Consider the following 13978-nt stretch of genomic DNA (forward strand, 5'->3'; position numbering starts at 1 on the left):
CCTTCGCATTAACGACGTGGTCAGAATCAGAATCCTCTTCGCCTTCGTCATCGGGAACGAGAAAAGATGACCTACGTGACAAGTTTAGCATACAGTCTTCACAGCTCCATTCTATACCTGTAGAGTTGCGTAGGGTGTTCAGCTGCTTGTTGGACAACTTTGCGCAGGCTGAGTCAGCATGGACTGTTTTGTTGCATCTACTGCACTCTAATCCTGGCGCCTTTTTCGTAATATTCTTCTTACACACAGCACATTTACTTAAAACCATATTGTAAGTAGGTGGGTAGATTAATTATTATAATTACGAGAGTGACACACAACCGTTCGTAACAACTGCTCGAGCCGGAATGATTTCTGATTTCGTATGTAAGTATTAACTTACATACGAAATCAGAAACTTGAACGTACTTCTAATTTATAATATGAATTGTAAGAGTGAAATAGACGTTTGTAAAATGTTTAGCCTAATTCAGTATAGGTTTAGAATAAACCAAACATTCTTTAAAATATTAGACATAAATTACATCGTCTTAACGAGCTAATTTCTTTGATAATACGGACCAAAAAGGCTTACGACTGCATTATAAGCACCATTTTTTTCACTCACAACCCCAAGCGCGTCCCGACGGAACTACTTCCCGTATCTATTTACATTAAAAAGTAACTTGTGATAAAAACTATTTTACTGGCCAGTTTCATCAAAATCCAATAATATACTTCCATTGCATTTTTTTTTTACTTTAACATTCCTCCATTCCTAACCCAAACATTATAGTTCGGCCATTCAGAGAATGCGTTCCTGACACGTCGCGATTGAACTGACGACGTAACTTTGCAATGGCGTTGCAGTTACGATAAAAATATTTTTGCTGGTTGTTTACCGTTTTAACAATTGAGGAGCATTAAAACAACATTATTATATCAATAATCAATGAATGTTATTACGTCGTCAGTTCAATCGCGACGTGTCAGGAACGCATTCTCTGAATGGCCGAACTATAGAAACAGATATAATCTCCCTCACACTGAAACATTCCTTTTATTCACCACAAAATATAATAACAGACAGAATAACGTAATATCGCATAGAAGTGTCTCGTCCGCGGCCTGTTTCTGAGCGAATCCCTGAAATTCCAGCTAAGCTTTCCTTCATAATATACTTTGTAATGTCGGTACCTTTCAAACGGAAATGCATTCGTGTTATATTTGCTACGAATAAACTTGCAATTTTAACTCAAATTGTATTTTGAAGTGACAGTGTTTTCTAGCTTCAACTTTGTAGCTGTTTCAATGGAATTATATTCTAGTTTTTAGTAGTTTGTTTTAGGTAATAATTTGTTTGTGAAACGATTTTCTGATTGTATCTTTTTTTGTACACATAGTATCATAATCACCAGCCTTTCATTGTTGAACTGAAGAGATCAGGCCTCTTTCCATAGAGGTTTGAGCGTATATCATCACGGTTGCTTAAGGTGAAAAGGCGATTTCAGCCTTAAAAGTCCAGTAGAGGAAGTTTTTTTCCTTCACTTTAATTCAGTCAGTATATCCAAGATGCAGCACGAGCAGTTCGCTCGGGACGTGGATGCATAGGGACAGATTAAATAAAAAAATATAATAATAATCATCTATTATATATAACTTAGGGCTGTTTATGAATAAAAATCTCTATTTTAACTGCAGACTTATTATCATAACAAGCCAAATTTATCAGAAATAACCGAATTAAAACCCACGTAGCTACCCACTCTTATATATAACAATCAAGCCAATCAAGGTAGGTACAGGTAAAATTAGAAACATAATACACATATCGTCTAGACAGCGACGCGTACATAATATATTGTAGACTAAAATAACTTTATATACTTGACTGACGCTAAAATTGTTGACGTTAATATGTAACGATGCGTGGGTTCATATTTATTGGACAAGGTGAATTTTGTACGTTGAACATGGATATGCTGAGATTTATATTATTTTGTTTCATTACACGCCTTTTTTGAAAGGTTAAGCTTAAGAGAAACGGACATTTTACAGTTATTTTTAATCAAATTAAAAATTGTGAGGTTTTTAATTCGATTTTCTTATGCTGTAGAAATAGGCATGTAATTATCCAAACTTCTTCTACAATTAACTGAGAATCCAGAACCCCATGTTCTGTAACTTATTCGATATAAATCAATATCTGATACTCAGGTGCCAATATCCAAACCTTCATTATAGTTCACAATGCATCAGTGGACAGAATAATATGGATCATCCGATATGACATTAGGGTGCGTCTACACGGTGCAAGTAGCTTGAGTATGTTGGGACACAAGCGCAGGTTACATGAATTTTAAAAACGTGTGGTATCAGCTACTCGCGCATGTACCAAAGCAGAATACCCACTCGCGTGCTCTTGTCACTTGTCACTTGCTCCAGCTGCATGCACCATGTAGACGCACCCTTAGATGGCTAAGGTGTACTGTATAGTTAGGTATATCTTATATCAATTAACAAGGATGATCAGTTGAGATGCGTGACAGCCAGATTAGATAGACGAACTAATTATAATTATGTACCTGCAAGGTCAGCGTGACCACTACTATTAATGAGCACTTAGTGCATTACACTCAAGCGTATCTATACTAATCTTGAGTACCTAATATTATTAACTAGCCGTTTCAAGCATTCGAAGAGGTACCTACATAATTTTGTGAAATTAGTAAGCTGGGAAATAGGAATAATTATTTTATTGATCAGGAATTCTATTATATCATCTTACTACTATTCCCGTGGTTTGTATACCTACTATCAGTTTATAATTCCCAAGATTGTTTATATATTTATTTGTAAGAAAAAAGAATACAATAAAGCTTCAAAAAATCAAAGAAAGACTTTCCGCATTTATCTTTTCTCAGGTTCTAAAGACTATACCAAACATTTAAATTAAGGATTTATTTTATACAATGTACACACTATACATATATACAAACTTAAACTACTTATTTTTACACAAAACTAAAAATAAAATACTATATAAAAAATATATATAAACATAAAACATAATATAAAAGAGCATCGATCAGGCGTCGAAGTATTCCTCCGCATCAGTGTCCTCCGGAAACGTGCCCAGAAGACTGGCTGCATTGCCACGTTGAATGGCAATGCTAATTCTTTGTCCAAAGAACAAGCCAGCCCTCTGGTCACGCGTAGCGTCGACAAGCCTTTTCGCGATGTCATTGTAAAGTAACCGCGAACTTATAGAATTACTTACTAGATGAATTATATACTTTTTTATACTTATTTATCTACGTAATAAACAATAATTGTTAGTAATCACCAGATGAATGAACCTGGTTGAAACTTTCACTTAATGTGAATGTGGGCGTTCCGATTGCTTGGTTCGTAGGCGTTATAATCAAGTAAAACAAGCATACAGTTCAGAGTGGAAATTCGATAAACATTGTAGGTACGTACTTAAATCATCGTATGTATTTTTGAAAACTGTTAAGCTAATTAGTTCCTAATGATAAGATTATTAAAGCTGCTTCCCTAAAATAACGTACGCTTAGGTCAAAAAACATCTGCAATCAGATCAGTTACAAGTTATGGTCAGTATTTATACACAAGTATGTTAAGATCTGACCGTTTTTTGGTGCAAGTGCTCTCAGTCAGTACAAAAAATGCTATCATCCCTTGAAGACCGACTGAGCTTTCAATTGCACATAGGCAAGCCGCGGTGGCCCTACACAAAAACACCGTATAAAAATAAGTGTAAAAACCGATAATTCTGTATCCTTTCACCGGCGATAGAACCGATTGGATGTCATCGCATTTTATCGGAGAAAAACATAAAATAGGTTTTAAAACTAAATCTTCAATCCCGGTCTATTTTCACTGTTCAACTTGTAAATAAGTTTATTGAAGTAAATTCAAGAGTTCCCGATCATTTTATTGCAAATTTCATACCTTTCACCTTTGAAATTCTTGAAGGAAACTGGATTTGTAAAATGTTAGGAGTTCCTCTTTTCTGTGGTAATGTAAGTGCTCGCCTATGTATGGAGGAACTTTTGTCAGAGTAGCTTAAGATTTTACATTTGAAATTTTTAAGTAAAGATTTAAAATAGAGGGGATTTGATTGAATTTTTGACGTAGAACTTAATCTTTCCTGTGGTTCTTGCTTAGGTACATAGGGTATGCAAGAACTTTGGTTCGTACATACCTTATGTAATGATGCAAGAACTTTGGTTAAAGTAGCTTAAGATTTTACATCAAAAATTTTAGATAAAAAGGATTTGATTCTATTTTGAAGCCTGGTAGAGCGCGTACGGTACTTTGTGTCCCTCTAGAGTACTTTTTTTTAAGTTGGCTAATCGGATTTCACTGCTAAGGCGGAAATGAAGTGGGTTCATAGATACTTGTTTTTTTTTTCATGAATAAAACCGACTATATTCACAATCAACAAATCATTTACTAAGCTTCTAACTATTACCTTTACCTAACAAAAAACCCAAAAATTAAACAAGATATACAGACATACATATCTTGTACCCTAGTACATACGGTCAGACACTCGGCATAACAACGCTCCCCGGCTTCGGTTACCATCTTTGGTATATCGACACCGTCGCTTTTAACGTTTCTTTTGTACAAAATACATGTACGCGTATATACGCATAATTGATGCTGAGGTTTTGTGTTTCCACTTTTCCAGCGAATTGTAGCCGGGTTTTTTTTTCATTTTTTGTATGGTTTTTGGAGTATTAGTTCGCTTCGGCTTTCTAGGTAGTTCTAATTGGTGATGGTGTTTTGTTTGACACCCTGGGGTATCATTGGTGTGATTACACTAGGGTGTAATTATACTAGTATGTAGGTAGTATAGTATAAAAGAGAGTTGACTAAAATACCGCAGCTGGAAGATCAGTTGCGATAAAATCTTCAGTTATATGAAAATACTATTAAATTTTTTTTTTAATTAAAATGTTCAATGCTTATAACTTCTTAACAATCATGATTACAATAAATTTTTATTCACGTATTTAAAAAACCTATAGAAAATTATAAAACTTCTACGAAGAAGAATATATAATTTCGAAAACTTTTTTCCCCTCTATTGTACTCTGAGGAAAAAATCTAACTTATTGAGTAACTATAAAGTCTACTTTTAACACGGAAAAGTACCTAAAAAGGGTAAAAAGTGAGAACGTGACTGAAAAATTTGGTTTTTTCATACAAAAACGTGCCACCAGTGCGTACCAGTGTTTGTTACCAAAACTTTTTTTGGTTGATTGTAGGTCTTCATGCTTTGTTCTTCATTTGAATATAAAAATTTCGAATAAAGGATTCATGCTTAAGTAGCGACACGACAAAATTTCGTTCAGTCTGATATGCTTTAATTGGTACTTACATAGTGTTAAAAGTTATTTTTTGCTTTTTATAGGGTTTAGCGTTTTTTAATTTCAGTGGATAGGCAGCCTTAGAAGTTGAAAAATAATTAAGCCATGACCACAAGTAAAAACTATGAAAACTTCAAGTATTCAAAACATTATCAGTAAGTAAGTATTGTTTCTCTTTAGAATAAAGTGTAGGAAAGAGTATGAAAAATAATTTAATAATTTGTAAAGACATTGTAAAGAGCGAATATAAAATTCATGTAAAATTATACAGAAAAGACAGCTGGCTTGTCTGTCCGAAGGCGCAAAAAAGCCACGTTTTACCTTTGCACTCTTTATATTAAAAAAAATAACGTGTCACCTTTGCCAGTTCCAAGAAAGTTTTTCACAATAAGTACTTTTTAAATATAATGCTTATATTTTCCTTTCCATTACCTTGTTGCAAATAAAATAACTGTGGCGCTTTTATTTTTTAATTTTCTCATCATGAAATGAACGTTAGAGAGTTTTTACTAAGCTTAATATTTGACAAAGAGTTTCTAAAGTAAAAAGGTTACGAGGCAAACTGTCTTTTGTTTTTATAAAAAAAAACTAGCCGTTTGTTTGATGTCTCATTATTTAATTATTAGAAAAGTTCTTAGAAAGGCTTTGTGTTCATTTATTTGAGTGCATTTCTTTTGTTCAGTGAAATAAGTGACTTTGCGAACTAGTTGGTGCAGTGGTCACAGAGAGGGTTTTAGGTTCAATTCCATTAACATCATTAGTATAATGAACATGTTTGTTGGATGTGGTCTGGACGTTAAAATCGTTTTTTTTTAAGTATATTTTTATAAAAGAGCCTGCAGTTCCATTATACGTCAATGTATTTACTACTCCTTTTCTCTGCCAAGAAAATGCACCCTGTAAAAAACTACTTGCTAATATTAATTATTAGCTTTTACGGTAGTTTCTTTCTTCAAAGTTAAGAGATGTAACATCATGTAATAGACTAATGGAACAACAAAAAACCTTTTAACATTTTTTTCTCATAAATATCTTACCGTATTTCTTTAGTAAAATTTTTCTTTAAGAATACAGGCAACTGCAATACAGGGCACTAATCTTCCTACATAATAAGAAAAAGCATCGACTACCTCGATAGTATGACAAGAGGAGACGAGACGAGCTTCATAGTGAAGCCAGTTTGTCTCTGATTGGATTGGCAAGGACTTCACATTGGATACTGTTCCCATAGACAGATTAAATGCGATTAAAAAGCGTCAGAGAAGAATCCTTGAGGAGAGCCGACTTAACTGATCTTCCTTTGATGCTGAGTAAGTATTGTGTGGGGTAACATAAAAGTGCTATATATAATACTAGCTGTTACTGAAATCCTCGCACATGGAAACATAGGTCAATTACAAAATTACATAAAGTTCTGTTTACCAGGCGTTTCCAACAACAGACAAATAAGATTGACAAACATATGCTATGAAAAACAGTTCAGAGGATCACACTTTCACTAAATATTGAATTCAGTTGTCATTTTTCCTTGAAAACAAAGCGTCAATCTTGCGTAAGAATTATTATAAACTTATGCAAGTCTCAAACCATGTTATTATGAATTAACTGCCTCGTTGGTCTAGCTGTCGCAAGTGCGGCTGCTGAGCACGAGGTTTCGGGTTCGATTCCCGAGTCGGGCCGAAATCGCTTTGTGGGTTTTAGAAGACTTTCACATAGCAGCCCGGAGCCTGGAAGGTGGTGATTGATACACCCGTGCATCGGAGAGCACGTAAATGTCGGTCCTGCGCCTGATCTCTTTCCGGTCGTGTCGGATTGCCGTCCCATCGGGCTATGAGAGTTAAGGAATAGTGAGTGCACCTGTGTCTGCGCAAATGCTCGTGCACTATAATATGTCCTGCGCAGTTGGCTAATCTCCTTACATGAGAACAGCCGCCGTAGCCGATAATCGGCTAGGAGAACATCATCATCATCATTATGAATCTACATAAGACGCAACAAATGCCATTAATTAAATACTATTACGACGCGCCGTAGATCCTTTAAGTAATCACACTGTTTGAACCGCGACTTTCACAAGGCAATTTAGAACATATTCACATATTACCGCACTTGCTATCGAAAACGCACCCTTAACTTTAGCAACATAAGGTTTAATTTTCGTTGCAGGGTGGTATGCGACGGGAGCAATATTTAATCTTATGATGAAGGAGCTTAATAATTGCGGATAGTTGATGGTAGACCATGCCGACAAAGTTTTACAACAGTGGGATGTACTCTGTGAACATTGTTGGAACATATTTTGTTTTTCATAATCCTTGTTTTGGATTTGGAATAGTTGGACGAGCCTTGTTTCATGAAGCGTTGGCATTTTTAGGCGATGTTCTCATGTTCCTGTCGAATGGGTGAAAACGTTATTTTGATTATTAAGGCTCCACTGTCACTTGGCTATCTTCTTTATAACAAAAATTAGTAAATTAGTAATCTATGATAGTCGTTATTTTTGCCTTTTTTATCGACATTGTCTTTTATACTCGATACTTATAAAGGTACGCCACCCTTCGTAGTGGCGAGTCCAAAATTAAAGCCCAAACCTATCTATATAAAACAGCATCTACAGTCGCAAAAATCAAATGCAGAATAAAGCAAAAACAACAGCCAAACGATATTCCAAAATTAAATTCTGTTTTAAAACATTTTACAATACATGTTTGATTCCATCTCAATTGAACGTCAATTCATACGAGCTCGGCCGAAACTCATCGTAAATGAGCTAATCACGTTCACTGAGGTATTAGGTACGAAAATAGACTTCTAAATTCAGGCTAGTACTTACCTAACTTTATAGGATGATGATATGATAGTATTTAGTATTATGTGGAGTTAACACCTAGGTATGAATATTATTGTAGGTAATTCTTTCACTACATAGGGAATATGTATTTATGAATTGTAATTTATACCAAAAATCATAATTACCTAAGTTGGTGAACAAAAATATACATAAGTACGTACCTCACAAATGTACTTAATTTACATCGCTAATTATAAGTCAATGAACTTATAAAAAAATATGTTTACCTTTCAAAGTATTCCTATATTTAATCACGTGTCAAACTTCTATGTGTTAGCTTTTTTGCAATAATAGCTCTGTAAAAGTCTTCCAACTACAATTAAATTAATATAAAGTGCATTTACAACTGGCATTTATCATTATATCGTGTTATATATATAGCCTCTTTGCATAATACCCCGAGGGCTCTTACAAACACCCACACACGCAAACCCACGCACACAGCTTCACCAGCCACGTGTAATGCAATTACTTTCGTGGACCGCATCAATATGTTCCAGCACATATTATGAAAAGCAAAAACACGTTGTTAAATTACTTTTGGAACCAAACTTCCCACACGTTTTAAAACGTTAATGTTATTCTTTGACGGTGTAAATTATATTAATGCATATCGCTGTAATCCTGAAAGCATGCACTAGTACTAGGTATTTTAATACAGTAACTGGCGGTTTCACTCACGTTCCGCAAAAATCACTTCCCGTAACCAGTTAAAAAGTAGCTTGTATCCATTTTCAATCTATCATAACATTTACCTGCTATCGGTAGTTAAATAACAAATATTGCCTTTTTACAAAAATAAGCATTTACAAGTATATTTTTTGTATCCACATCAGGAACGATAAGTACTGTAAATATTACAGTTCTCAAAGCTTTTGCTCTCCGAGTTAAATCAAAGGACTTTGTAGCTTTGCTATTTGATTTTGTATTTCTCTTTTTGATTTTTGTATTTGTATTGCTCCATAACTGCAATTATTTATTTTATTACTGTGTACTCAGTTTACTCATAAAAGTCCTTTGAAAATATCACGGAAAAGGTAAACACTAGCGAAACGGGATAAAGTAATGGGAACTTCTTTAAAGTAATTAAAAATATATCCTAGAATATTTTGATATTATTAAAGTTCCTCTGAAAAAAAAATATTGGCTCATTTGAATAAAGAGATTACTTTTTATGAGACCATAAAAACCTATTTTAATTACTTCACGTTTATTACTCAAGATAATTAACTCTAAAGTTAAATCCATATCAAGAATAAAACATCAACAAAAAACGGAGGCAAAAAATATTGTATTTTCCGTAAAAATGTTCCAGGTACACAGTGGTCACAATAAATTGCATTTGTCGGAACAAAATCGATAAAGTATTTGACAACTGCGATGCGACGGAATGGAAAATAAAACAGCATTATGCCGTTCAAAAAGCCGAGAGAAATACAGTTTTTATTGCAGTTCAGTCAATGGTACAATCAGATATCTAAGTATTAAATAATTATTTTTAGTGTTCAGCTTTTAAGCTTTGCAAATTAAAACTTGAATGTTTTTTACTACGTCACACCATTTCTGGGAGGGACTTTTGATTATAAAGACAATGTATATGCCACGGTATATGCAGACTAACACATACAAGTAAAGCTCACGCGCTTTTTGGAGATAAAACATAGATCTATGTCGGTTAACGTAAATAAAACTTTTCTTTTTGTAAAATTAGATTCGTAATATACTGTAAAACAAAATATACGCAAAAAATACGCCAACTTATATGGATACTTACACTTTTAGTACAAAAAAATGAGAACTCGGTTCAGTTTCTCAAGTACAAATCGATATGGAAAACAGGTAATTTGTCATCATAAATCGATATAAATGTCAACTGTTTACGGGTCCTGAGGGCTATTCGCGTCACGTCTCAAGGCACAAAATGTAGATGGACTTGTCTCAAAGTGTTTTTGTCACATTTAAATACAAATAGGAGAATTTAAGGTAGAAAAGAATTGTGTTTCTTGGTATATAACTTATTGGCATAGAGTTTTTTGTTAGGGTCTATAAAAAAAAAGCACACCGTGCAAAAAAATTTAAAAGTCTTTACTACGCTTACATCGTCAAATGTAGCTTAATTAAAGTTCAAAATACAAAAGACCTGCTATTCAATACATTAATTTCAACGAACTCAATCCTATGATTATCCTTCCACAAACCTGGAATAATCTCATCTTCCTTGTTATTCTAATTCGCCTTTTGGACATTTAGTCAATGTTTTTGCCTTTCCTTTTTCCTTACGCTATACTACCCTACCCACCTTCGAGTGTGTTGACCTTTTTAGGCCTATGTACAACTCCGGGGCCTTATTACTTCCATGCGAAAGAATCGGTTTGCAATTTTAGTGTATAAACAAAATTAAGGATCATCCTCTTTTTAGCATTTATACCTATAATTCTTCATAAACACTATATGTTCCGTTCAAAAATGTCCATTGAAGCATTTATAATTAACTCACAGTCAAAGTATGAAATTGTATTAAACATTGAAATGTTACCGTCCCGAAATCAACATTAAAAACTTATTTTTAAACTTCGTTGAGCAAAATACGAATGAGTTTTAATTGAAATCCATTGGGAAAATATCGGTTCAATTACTGGTTTAAAATTAAATTAAATACAATAAGTCTACCGTAATAATAACGTTGCTGATGCCTCGAAACAATATACCTTGGAATGCAAATAAATGAATATGATTAAATGTCATATGGCAGATACACGTGAAGTTACACACTAGCGAATTTACAGCTCGGTTTTTCAGAGCGAAAACTTATCACACAATTTACAAAACAAATAATTGTCGAATATACAAAAATTATTTTTATATAACCGAGCGGTAGGTTTTGCGAGTTTTGCTGCGAGTGGGAAAGCGGAGCGGAAAATCCGTCAGTGTGACAACGCTGTTTTAGACAGTGCAGATCATAAACCGCGACAATAACGAGCGGATTCCATCAAATCTAGGTAGTTTATGTTCTAGGTTAGAACAAAAAAAGCGCGCTTACTTTCAGTAACCGGTCATTGGGTACAACCAAGTCTCATATAAATGAATTTTCTATCATAATTTTGTCTTCTTAAAACACATCAATTAAGTCTTGAAGCCGGTCCTAATTAGAAGTCTAGGTAAAATAATAAAATTAACTATAGCTTATGAAGTGTAATATGATCCAACTGTCGAAGTGTCTCTATGTAAACCTATTGTTCTATTAACGTCACGCTTACGAGTATGGTAGGACATGACGTAGTCTTAGCATGTGTATTATAATGACCTTTGCAAGGCAACTGTTTTTTCATTGCATAGCTGGATAGATAAGCGATTATCCGTCAGTTTCACAAAGCTCCATTAAAGTTAAAGCTTCATAAACGATTTCTGACACTTTTTATCTTGTTGACAAAGAAAGAGTCAGCAATAGACTTAAAGAAGCTTTAACTTTAATGGGGCTTTGTGCAACTGACGGTTGGTTTTTATAATTATTTTAACAGTTGGTACAACGCGATGACCTCTGACCTTTAAGTGAGTACTAAAAACAATATTTTCCTCCGGTATCATTCAACTTAAACATATCTACGTAAGCTGACCTCGCCTTGCAACAAAATGTCTAATAATCCCTTGAGCCACGAAATATTTCTTTTATATCATTTTTAAAGTGTCAACTTCTGTGCTAGCCACTGACGGCTTTATTTTATCGCCAGAAATTGGATTAAATTGTCAATGGCTACTACCTCTTTGGTTTTAGTGAAATCTGGAATTGTTTTACTGAAATATTTTTTGTGAAAGGTGGCAATCTAATGATTTAGAATTTTAATCCTCACTGATATTCTAGATAGGTATAATCTGCTTTATAGAAAGTGGGACGGTCGAGCAGTAGTATTGGTAGGTTGTAAAGCGTGATTATGCCAATGCTCATGCCTGTAATTCTGTCATTATCTATAGTATAAAGTCATCAGTCATCATAAAGTTCACAAGTTTTGTTTTAGGTTAAGTGTTTTCAGAAATATTTTTCTTCTTGGAGAGTCGATAATTATAAGAAATATTTGGTTGCATAACAGTGCCGCACACGACTGGACTCTCGCCTACTGGATATCGATAGAGACCATTATCATCATCATCATCATCATCATCTCAGCCATAGGACGACACTGCTGAACATAGGCCTCCCCCTTAGATCTCCACAGATACCTGCTGGAGGCGACCTGCATTCTAAGACCGTTATACCTACCTGAATACCTAAGCGGCGCATTACTCTTCTTACCTGCACCCACTTACCTGCCTCACAGCTCACGATACAACCCCTTAGAACTTCAATACGTACCTCGGAGTAAGACTTCTCGATGGCTGACCGCTTGATGGTGTAGGTCCGCAAGTCTTCCAGCAGATCGCACTCATGCTGGTTCTTAGCGTGGAGCTTCGCGATCTGCTCTGTGTGCAGGTTTTTGAGAAATTTCGTATAGTTACTCTGCAACAAGGAAAAGATGCTGATGTTAAAAATGATGATGTGGAAAAGATGATGGTGTTAAATTGTGAGCTAGTATATGTTTGAGATGAAAAAGTAAAGAGACTTGTTGCACATTAAACTATCCTTAGAAACATCGCAAAGTGCAGTTTAAACTGTTAAATCTTTGAGGTATTCGTGAATCCATCCTATCCAACATTTCAGTCGGCGAACTCCGATCGTCGTATACTACGCATCTCTCAAGCCCCATTATTTTATTAGCAAAGTTGATTGATCCTAACGAAAAAATGCTTAAATTTAAACGCAAAAGTCCTAATTCCTTCACCATGAAATGTAGCTCGACAAATCTCTTAGTCACTACACATGTGAACATTCAAACCACATAATCTTCGACAGACACTATTCGATTAACAAAGTCAGGTAATTTATTTCATTTCACGGCGCACAAACGAGCCGAGGCCTCTTGTCTGCGGAGAAGTAAAACAATCCCCTTACTGAACAAAAGAAGTGGAGCATTGCAATTAGATAAATCACGACTTGATTGATCGTTACGGACAATCAATGGCTGTGCGATTGCTAATTTAATTTGTTACCGCTCAATGCTGTTGGAGATGCAAGGATCTTCTATTTTGGAACTTCGAAAAAAGAAGCTGCGTTCTTTAATTCTACAAAGGTATTCACAAAGTGGTGATGTAATTGTTATTATTCTACTGCCGTGTTTTTTTTTAGAAGTCACTTTTGATTTGGATGGCACTATAAACTGTAGATGCGACTATTTGAACAACTTTGGCAGTCGTTACGGGTAACCAGAAACCAGAAAGTCTGACAACCAGTCTTACTTGTTATTGGTTTACCCAGGTAAGTCCAGTCGCTCCTTACAAAGCACCGTTACTCAGCTGCACCCAGGTGAGACTGGAAGCCAACATAGTTCAGAAAAAGCTAAGCAGGTGATGATTTTACTACCACGCATTCGAAAAATAATCAAAGTGGAAAACTTTGAGTGTCACATACTTTCTCTAAAAGAAATTCATCATCATTATCATCTTCCTGCCCTGTTCCCAAGTCATTTGGGGTCGGCGCAACATGTCTTTTTCTTCCATTCCTCTCTGTCAGACGTCATACTTACATCCACTCCCTTCTGCTTCATGTCCTCTTTCAGGCAATCAATCCATCTTTTCCTCGGTCTACCTCTGCCTCTCCATCCTTCCACATTCATACTTAGCACACTCTTTGTAGCATGCGTTTCACACCGTCTCA

General features: G+C 35.0%; 1 protein-coding gene across 1 annotated transcript in view; it reads right to left on the reverse strand.

Moving 5' to 3' along the window:
* Positions 1 to 13978, reverse strand: part of LOC124645026 (protein nervous wreck-like) — a 111824-nt gene that overhangs the window by 58773 nt on the left and 39073 nt on the right. The window contains exon 2 of the mRNA XM_047184765.1: positions 12581 to 12724. Within this exon, the coding sequence (XP_047040721.1) occupies positions 12581 to 12724 (144 nt within the window). The remainder of the gene's footprint in view (positions 1 to 12580; positions 12725 to 13978) is intronic.

The sequence above is a fragment of the Helicoverpa zea genome, chromosome 31 (assembly GCF_022581195.2).
Source record: "Helicoverpa zea isolate HzStark_Cry1AcR chromosome 31, ilHelZeax1.1, whole genome shotgun sequence".
NCBI lineage: Eukaryota > Metazoa > Arthropoda > Insecta > Lepidoptera > Noctuidae > Helicoverpa > Helicoverpa zea.